At 31.5% G+C, this 10,744-nt stretch overlaps 1 protein-coding gene across 1 annotated transcript; it reads left to right on the top strand.

Moving 5' to 3' along the window:
• Positions 1-4,655: 4,655 nt before the first annotated feature.
• LOC112743546 (uncharacterized) lies at positions 4,656-9,916 on the top strand. The gene is made up of 3 exons (XM_025792801.3): positions 4,656-5,549; positions 8,276-8,812; positions 9,697-9,916. Exons 1-3 carry the CDS (start codon positions 4,692-4,694, stop codon positions 9,808-9,810), a joined length of 1,509 nt encoding a protein of 502 aa, XP_025648586.1. The 5' UTR covers positions 4,656-4,691; the 3' UTR covers positions 9,811-9,916.
• Positions 9,917-10,744: the final 828 nt, after the last annotated feature.

The following is a 10,744-nucleotide window of genomic DNA, read 5'->3' on the forward strand; positions in this document are numbered from 1 at the left end:
ACAGGGTACATTGTCTGAGTTTTCTTGTCCTGGTACATCTCACCAAAATGGTAGAGCTGAACGCAAACACCGTCACATTCTTGACTCCGTCCGTGCAATGCTCCTTTCTTCTTCGTGTCCTGAACGTACTTGGGATGAAGCTGTTCTTACTGCTGTTCATGTTATCAATAGACTCCCTTCTTCTGTTCTTGGTAATGTTACTCCATTTGAGCGTCTTTATCATACCTCCCCAGATTATAGTTCTCTTCGAGTTTTCGGTTGTGTATGTTTTGTTCTTCTTCAGCCTCATGAACATAGTAAACTTGAACCTCGGGCTCGTATGTGTTGTTTTCTTGGTTATGGCACTGAACACAAGGGTTATCGTTGTTGGGATCCTCTCTCTAAACGTATTCGTATATCTCGTCATGTTGTCTTCTGGGAGCACCACATGTTTTCTCGATTCTCATCCTTTGAGTCGATTCCTACTACTCAGTCACCTTTGTTTACTAACCCCAATGTTGATATTTTTCCTAGTGATGATTCTACAGATTCTATCTCGAGTGACCCTCCACATCCTCCTGTTCTTCCGCCTTCTCTATCTCCCGATGATTCCAGACCGGACGATGATCCTGCTCCTACCGTCATGCCTCCTCCTCCCGCTCGTTCTTCTAAGGTAAGGAATCCACCTCCTCATCTTCTTGATTACCATTGCTTTTCTACTATTCTTCATCAACATGAACCTAAGACATTCAGAGAAGCCTCCTCAAACCCAAATTGGCAACAAGCAATGCAAGAAGAATTACAGGCACTTGAAAAATCACACACCTGGGATCTGGTTGATCCTCCTTGTGATCAGGAAGTTGTGGGCAGTAGATGGGTATACAAGATCAAGACTCGCTCTGATGGCTCTATTGACCGTTATAAGGCCCGCTTGGTTGCTCAAGGTTGTACGCAAGAGTATGGTATTGATTATGAAGAGACTTTTGCCCCTGTCGCTCGTCTTACGTCTGTTAGAGCTCTTCTTGCCATTGCGGCAGTTAAAAAATGGTCTCTCAGTCAGATGGATGTGAAGAATGCATTTCTTAATGGGGATTTGAAAAAGAAAGTCTATATGAAGCCACCTCCGGGATATCCTTGTCCTTCTAATAAGGTTTGTCTCCTTCGCAAGGCACTTTATGGACTTAAGCAAGCTCCTCGTGAATGGTTTGACAAGTTCAGCACTACCATATGCAGTCTTGGTTTTACTTCTAGCCCTTATGAGAATGCGCTCTTCATTCGTAAAAGCGAACGTGGAGTTGTTCTTCTACTTTTGTATGTTGATGACATGATCATTACTGGGGATGATGTTGATGGTATCTCTGATCTCATGGCCTCACTTCACCGTACCTTTGAGATGAAAGATCTTGGTTCTCTCAGCTATTTTCTTGGTCTCGAGGTCATCTCCACCGATGATGGCATCTATCTCTCTCAGGCTAAGTATGCTTCAGATCTTCTTGCTCGCACTGGGATTACAGATAGTCGCACTGAGTCTACTCCTCTTGAGCCTAATGTTCGATTTACCCCTATGGATGGCACTGTTTTGGATAATCCGACTCTCTATCGACAGTTAGTTGGCGGTCTCGTCTACTTGACTGTCACCCGACCAGACATCGCCTATCCGGTTCATATACTTAGTCAGTTCTTGTCCACTCCTCGTACTACTCACTATGCAGCAGTTCTACGCATTCTTCGCTACATCAAAGGCACTCTATTTCATGGCCTTTATTTTCCTGCCCATTCCTCTTTGTCTCTTCAGGCTTACTCCGATGCTGATTGGGCTGGTGATCCCACTGATCATCGTTCTACTACTGGTTACTGTTTGTTTCTTGGCGACGCTCTCATTTCTTGGCGTGCTAAGAAGCAAATGTTCACTGCTCGCTCAAGCACAGAAGCTGAGTACCGGGCCCTCGCTGACACCACTGCTGAAGTTATCTCGGTTCGTTGGGTTCTCGAAGATTTGGGTGCTCCTCAGTCGTCCCCTACTGATGTTTTTTGCGATAACCGCAGTGCTATTCAGATCGCCCATAATGATGTGTTTCATAAACGCACCAAACACATTGAGATTGATTGTCACTTCGTTCGGCAACGTATCCTTATTGATGCTGTTCGTCTCATTGCTGTTGGAACACTAGATCAGACTGCTGATATCTTCACAAAAGCTCATCACCCGACTCGTTTCCAGACTTTGTTATCCAAACTCAAGTTGGTATCCTTAGCTCCCACTTGAGTTTGAGGGGGGATGTTAGAGAATCATTAGAATCAATTTAGATCAATTAGTATCGTCTATATTTATATAGTATATCTATACATTAATTGTAGGATTCTATGTCTTTATTACTTTGATTCATTTAGCACCTATAAATACCCCTTGTATATTGTACCTTTGAACACAACTCAATAATACACTTTTCAGATCACTCTCTCAGTCTCTTGTTTCTAACATTATATATTCTGACTCATAAGTTAATTGTATGGATATTGAATTTTGAGTCAGTTTTATGGATATTGGATTTAAACTAGTTTTCTCTTTTGTGCTTATTTTTCAAGTTTATGTTGTTTCAATATCATTAATTGGATTTTTAAGTCTCTTTTGAGTTTTTGAATCTTTTAATTGCTTCGCAATTTAGTCTTCTTTGTTTATTTAATCTTTCTAGTGATTTCATAAAAAATGGTAAGATTTTTTTCTGAGCTGTTGATTCTAGTTCTGATTTTCTGCATTGTTTATGCCATTGTTATTTTTTTTAGTTTTTATAAAACTGAAATAATTGATGGTAGTAGAACATATAGTATGTCTTTGTCATTTACGTGTATTTTGATTTTTGTTAGTTATGAATGTTAATGTTTGAAGTTTTTGTAAATTTTTAGTGGACAATTTATTATGTAAAATTGTAAAAATTTTGAATTTTATTAGTTTAAAATTATCAAATTTAAATATTTAAAAGTATATATTAAATTTTTAATTATTTTATTTTATATTTAATTAAATCGGAGCCTCTGAATTATTGAACTAGCCACACCACTAGTTTATTGGCCGATTTAGTTCTTGCAACTTTAGAGGTTACGAGCTTACGAGATTTCGAGATCCTAAATTGAATAATACTGACACGACAACCTGCAAAGACACTTCGATATTTAAGTTCAGTTAGGGGTGCACAGACCTGGCCCGGCTCGAAGGCCCGATCCGGTCTCGAACACTTTTGGGGCTAATTTGGTGTGATTTCATCGGGTTTAGGGCCGGGTAAGGGTCTCAAAAATAGACCCGGTCATTATTTCGGGTCGGGTCCGGGCCATAGCTCGGGTCACCCGAAGTCGGCCCGGTGACCCGGTCATCATACACAATTAATATTTTGTGTTATTAGTGATGGATCATGACTATTCTTATGTGGAATTTAAGTATTATAAATCTTAATATTTTGTGTTATTAGTCATTATAAAACTATAAGTTAATGTTTTATGTTTAGAATGCATAAGACTTTAGACTAATGCATAATATTGTGTTATTTGTATTGATTTAAATATTTGGTATTATTAGACAATATTAGTATTGATTGTGGTTATACTTTAGTATTGATTGTGGTTATACTTTAATTTTGAAGAATGGTTGGTTCTTGTTATATTTTTCTAAGTGAATTTTACCATGTTAAATAATGGTTAGAGTCTTGGAAATTTGGATATTTTTACATGCTAGCTTACAAGAAGGTATCAACGTAATGTAATGTTAACGGCCCGGTTTTCACCCGATTTTTACCCGATATAATTGTGGCCCGAAAGTGTATTGGTTTCATCGGGTCTAGGGCCGGGTTCGGATCTAATAAATAGACCCGGTGTATATTTCGGGTCGGGCCTGGGTCACATCAAATCCGGCTTCACCCGACCCATGTGCACCCCTAAGTTCGGTAATACTTTTAGTGTGATTGTAGCAAATTTTGTCTTACCTCATGAGTTTTTTTTTTATGTTGCACTTTTTCGATATGAACGTTGAACATTTACTGTATTTAATATGCTTTAATGCTATAATTTGACAGTTTTTTGAGATAATAATTTTATTTACTTTAATAACATATCGATTGACCATTAATGAGCTAGTAATGTGATATTTTTATTTAATCGGATTTTTGGGTCCAGAACAATATATATAATTAAAAGAGTGAATACCTCACTTGATCTCAAACAATTATCTCGAAAGGGCAACGAAACTCTAAAAAAAACACCCAATTCAACTTCTGATCTTTTTTTAGACTGATTAGTCTCTGTGGAAAAAAAAACAACATTAACTTTTTTTGGCATAAGGGTTAATCAGTCCCATAAAAGTAAAACTTAGGGGTCGGATTGGTATTTTTTTTGTCAAGGATCTCGTTGTCTTTTGAGATAATTATCAGGAACTATTTTAAATTTTTTTTTAATTAAAAATATTTGTACATCGAAATCAACCACTAAAATTAGTTGCTAATATATTTATGTATAAATATATGTATAGTTTGATTTATTTTTAATGTATATTTATATTCTAACATATATTTTATACTCTGATTTTAAAATTTAAGTAACATGGTTATATATATATATATATATATATATATATATATATATATATATATATATATATATATATATTACTAGTTGAACGCTCAAATCTCTCCAAAACCAGCCACTTTCCATTCCTTTCATATCAAATGTCGTCTTCCTCAGTAAAATCATATTCATCGGCTCTAGACCCTCTCAACAAGGCATGGAAAACTCCACTCCTCTTCCCCACCGTGAAACCCATCAGCTCCCTAATCTCTCTCTTTCTCAAAGCTGGTCTTGCTCTTTCAACAGTCTTCTTCTTCTCCCTTCTCCTCCGCCTCTCCATTTCCCATTACGGCCAACCCTACAACAGCACCACAACCTTCAACCACATGCTCCATACTCAACGAACACAACATGAGCCGACCAACGTCGGCCACATCGTGTTTGGCATTGGCGGCTCAGCCGCCACGTGGCACACTCGGCGCCACTACACCGAGCTCTGGTGGCGTCCAGGAGTTACCAGAGGCTTTGTCTGGCTAGACCAAAATCCGTCAGATACTGACCCGTGGCCAGAGACCTCGCCTCCCTACAAGATCTCTGACAACACGTCATCCTTTAAGTACACGTGCCCATACGGAACGCGGTCTGCGATTCGCATGGCAAGGATAGTGAAGGAGAGCTTCGAGCTGGGTTTGGAGAATGTGAGGTGGTTTGTGATGGGTGATGACGACACGGTTTTCTTCCCCGACAACCTCGCAACGGTTTTATCCAAGTACGATCACAATCAAATGTACTACATTGGTGGGAACTCTGAGAGCGTGGAGCAGGATTTGGTACATTTTTATACCATGGCTTATGGTGGCGGCGGCATCGCCATTAGCTACCCTTTGGCGGAGGAGCTTGTGACGATCTTGGATGGGTGCATTGATCGGTATGCGCATCTTTTTGGGTCTGATCAAAAGATTCAGAGTTGCATCAGCGAGATAGGGGTGGAGATTACCAAAGAACCTGGTTTTCATCAGGTATAGTGGTTTAAACTTTCTTTTAAGAAAATAACGAAATAAATATTGCGATTTTATCAGGATTTTAATGTTATCTACTCCATAAAATTTTAAAAGGGATTTTAAAATTTTAGAAATGTTTGGTAGCGAAAGGAATCAACCAAAAATAGGCAAATAGCCCTAACTTGTTTTATTTAATATTTATTAATTGTTATAACAATTAATAAATATTAAATAATAAGATAAGTTTTGCTTTTTTTTTAATATTATCATAAAATTTGAAATATATAATAAATTGAGTTGTTGTTACCGGAGATTTTTTCGGTGTCCATCAATTTTTTATTTAAATAGTGTAAAAGTAAAAATAGAAGAAAATAAAACTTTCTTTTTATTTTTGAAGTCTATATTTAAAATTTAATCACCATAAAAAGAATTTATTGTTATATGCTAAACTATCTATTGTTTCTTAAAACAAAAAGATTTTGTACAAAAAAAACAAATCAACGACCAAATATTGTTCAACTCATTTTTTAATTTTAATTTTATATTATAATATATATTTATACAAATAACTAAATCTTAATGTACATTGTTGTACTTTAAAATTTATATTGTTCATGAATAAGTATAAAAAATTAACTTTTAATTAATTAATTTAATTTTTTAGTTATAAAATTTTTATTTTTTAGAAGATTTAGTGTTTATAACTTAGAATTTAAAATAAAAATATAATTTTAGAAATAATTGAGGCTTTTTTTGGTCTTGACCGACGCTCTTTAAACTCGATATATATTTTGGCTATTTAGAATTTAATTTAAGAAAACTTAAAACAATACTAAAACAGGATTTAGCAACTAATTCTTTTTAGAAAATAGTTTTATTCACACTTATTCTTACGTGACGTTGTGATCAAATGTCAATATTCTTGTATATAATTCACCGTTTTTGGATATGATTCCACCGGTTTTTAATTTTTGTATATGATTCCATCTTTTTTTTAAAATAAGTGTATATATTTTAATTTTTACTTAGTAGTTGAAAAAAATTCACTTAGTAATTTGAATGTATTAAAGCTACTGAAACTAAAAATGAATTTATAAAATTATCCTTTTAAATTAATACATTAGTAATTTTTTCTATAATTGGTTTATTCATTTATCCTTTATTCCAAGGTTATAAATTTATAATAGCATTGATAAGAGGTATAATTTTTTAAAAAGAAAAATGTTACATTAATTTGTTAATTTGTTAAGTAAATATTTTTAGAATAAAAAGAAAAATTTTAAAACAACACTTATTTAATAAATTTGAGTTAATCAAGTAATTAATTTGTTTAAATAAAATAATTAATTAATCAATAATAAATTTTTAAATAGAATAAAATTACAATGAATTAAGTTTTGATATGTCAGGTTGAAATAAAGTAAAAAATAAAAAAGTACACTAATTTTAGAAGAGAAAAATATTTTTTAACATAGGTCAACGTAATCATTCAAAACGACTAAACCATGGGTAATAATTAATATAGAGGAGTCCTCTTGTTTATTTATTTATCTTTTTCCCTGTTGAAAGTCAATTTAGAGGAATCACTGTGTTAGGCATGCCATGCATTAGCATTAATAAGTTTGAGAGGGACGGCCAAACAAAGAAGATAATGATTTGTTCAAATAATAAAATTAAATTTAAGGGCGGCCGGGTGTCCCTTAATCAAATGAGATAAAAATTCAAATACAATTAACATGTTGATAAAATTATTAAATAAATTAATAGATATAATTAAATTATTATTTAATAATTTTAATTATTAACTTTATATAAAATTAACTGTGCTTAAATTTTTGTTATAGAATAAATTTTTATAAATTTTTTATTTTTAATGTTAATTAATTTTTACTTTTTAGTTAAATTATTAATTTTCTAATGTTTTTATTTTATTCTTTTAATGTATTTTTACTTAACTAATGTTAATAAACTTTTAATTATTGCAAAAAAACTTTTTAAATTCTTATTGTTTAAAACATTTAGAAATTAGAAAATAATTCTAATTTGATTTATTGGTTTTTAGGATATAAGATTAAATTTGTCTCTGAAAAATTACTCGTTTTTTAAATTAGTATCTAAAAGACTTTTTAATTAAATTCGTCGTTCAAAGATTAAAATCGTGTTAATCATTTTATTATTTTTTTGTTGGTTGTGCCAAAATTTGTTAATGTGACACATTAAATGATATTACAACACACGAATTTGGATTCTCTAAATTTTGAATTTCACTTTAGAAGATAAAGTACGATCTATCACCATTTATTTTATAGTCGGATCAAGAGAAAACATGAGAAAAAAATATTTAATGGTGAGAAATATCACTTTATCCTCTAAAATAAAAATCTAAAATTTAGAGGATCCAAATTCAACACATACATAGGAGTTTTAATGGACAATTAGCATGATAGATTTCCGAAATTAGATCAAATTAAGACTTAATTGAAAGGAGAACTTGAGGCATTAAAATTCTTCAATTTGGAGTTGATTTAATCTAATTTCATAAATTTATTATGTTAGCCATTGATGCGTTAGCAACGAAAGTATCAAAAAAATCAAAATGATTAATTTAAAATTTTTTAAGAATGAATTTAATAAAAAAAATTCAAAAATTAATTAAAAAAATTAATAATTTTTTATGTACTCATTTGACTATTTTTTTTTATGTTTTAAGTGACTAAAAATTAATCTTATTAAAATATTCTCAGGTTGATATTCGTGGGAACCCATATGGGTTATTGGCAGCACACCCAGTGGCACCATTGGTGTCACTCCACCACCTTGACTACGTAGATCCAATATTCCCAAACATGAACAGATCCGATTCCATTCAAAAGCTTGTGACAGCATACAAAGCGGATCCAGGCCGGACTCTCCAAAAGAGCTTCTGTTACGACCCACTTCGAAACTGGTCAGTCTCGGTTTCATGGGGATACAGCGTGGAACTTTATCCTTCTTTGGTTACTACCAAGGTTTTGGAAATGGCGTTTGGGACGTTCAAAACTTGGAGTAGTTGGAGAAGTGGGCCTTTTACATTAAATACCCGACCCGTTATCAACGACCCGTGTGAGATGCCCTTGGTGTACTCTTTGGATAGCGTTGGAAACGCCGGTTTCCGAGAGACCCGGTCAAGGTACAGGAAAAACTTGCTAAGAGAGTGTCAGCGCGAGGAGTACAAGGAGGCTCTGGGTGTTCAACACATTGACGTTTTGGCCTCACGGTTTACACCAGAGATGTGGATAAAGGTATGTATATATAAGAGTATCATTAAGAGTTAATAAGCAAATTAATTCCTGTAAAATAAGATATTTTTTAATTATATTTGAAATTTTATTTAATTAAATTGATTCTTTAGAGCGAAGGAGTTATAGCTTAACTAACATAGTTTTTTCATAGGTCGCGAGCTTAAGTCTTTCTATTTTTGGTAAAAAAAATTTAGTTCTTTAAAAGTTATAAATTAAGCATAGTTGTCCTTCACTCATTTCATTAATAATTTTTTTAAAAAAATTTATATGATAAAACGTTAATTAATAATATATAATATCTAATATGTCTAATTAGATATTAACCAAATTAAATATATTTATAAAAATTTATTAATTTAGTCATTTTTTCTAATTATAAAAATTCTATTCCCAATATTGACCTAGTGACTAAATTGATAGATTTTCTTAAATATTTAATTAACCTCCAATTGAATATGTTATGTGTCATATTTGTTATTAGTTAACATTTTAGTGATAAAAATTGTGAATAGAATAACTAAATGACAGATATGATTAATTCGTAATTTTTGAAGGACCAATTTTATTGAAAAAATCTTTTACGAATAAATTTAAAAAATGTCTTATATTTTAAAGACTAATTTGACTATTAATCCGTATAATTAACAGAAAAAATATAAAATTAATTTTTATTCGGTTAATATTAATTATTTTTAAATAATAATTTATGATTAAAAATTTAAAATAAATAAAAGAATTTTAAAGATTGATTGAAAAATATTCCTTGGCACTCTTGGTTGAATTTGTGTATTAAATGGTTGAAGAGAAGAGAGTCTTATATTTTTACATTTAATAATGTGTTTTTGCTTTGTGTCGTATTTTTGTTGACGTGGATGAATGATCAGGCACCACGTAGACAATGTTGCGAGGTAATGAATGATGGAGGTAGCAGAACGAAAGAGTCATTCCAGGTCATGATTAGGGAATGCCATCGATTTGAGAGTGTGACTCCTCCATAAAAAGCGAGAAGAATGATACAAACACAGATTATGATTTAAGAAATAAAAGTGGGTATAATAGCCCTATTACATAAATGTCAATAGCTAGTAGATTTTAGGATAAATTATTGAAATGGTATCTAAAAATTTATATTATTGATAAAAATAATATTAAAAAATATAAATGACAAATAAATTTGTGAAATTTTTAAAAGATAACAAAAATAATTTGATATTAAAATTATATTTAAAAAAAAAATTAAAGACAAGATTTTTATTCTATTTTATACAAGTATTATTAGAAAAATATAATCCTTTTATCTTTAAAAATCGGTCATTTTTATCCTAAGTAATTTTTTTTATTGTTAATCACCAATTATTTTGAAAATTGAAAAAGAATTTAGAGATTAAGTTTTGTTATGATATTTTGTGTATAAATTGTAAATATTTATTCAAATGTTGCTATAAAATATTTGGATTAAATAGATAAACCGTTTTTCACATACAATTTTTTTGTCATTTATAAAAAATATATTTTTTATTAGTTATTTTTGTTGAATTTTTAAAATTTTCAAGAATTTATTTGTCATTGGTATCTTTAATGTTTATTTTTGTCATCGATATAAACTTTAAGATACTATTCTAGTGTAATCAAGCATGCAAGAAATTAGTCAATTGGTATAATTCCTTCTTGAATAATTCTTTTTTATATCCAATATTATACTCCTTAGTCCTTACAATGGTGCTTTCTTAGCCACCATTTTCAATTTCTATAGTGGCTTGCCAGACTCTATTGAAAACAATCTGGTAAAGTTACTACATATTACGACAATTTGAAGTCTTATGCAAAAAGTGTTAATGTAAGTGACCTTGAATTATTCCTTCTTTATTTCATTAGTGGATTAAAAATTCAGATAACTAGAACTTTGTTGAAAGCTTGGTTTAATACAAAGAT

The sequence above is a fragment of the Arachis hypogaea genome, chromosome 14 (genome assembly GCF_003086295.3).
Source record: "Arachis hypogaea cultivar Tifrunner chromosome 14, arahy.Tifrunner.gnm2.J5K5, whole genome shotgun sequence".
Classification (NCBI taxonomy): Eukaryota; Viridiplantae; Streptophyta; class Magnoliopsida; order Fabales; family Fabaceae; genus Arachis; species Arachis hypogaea.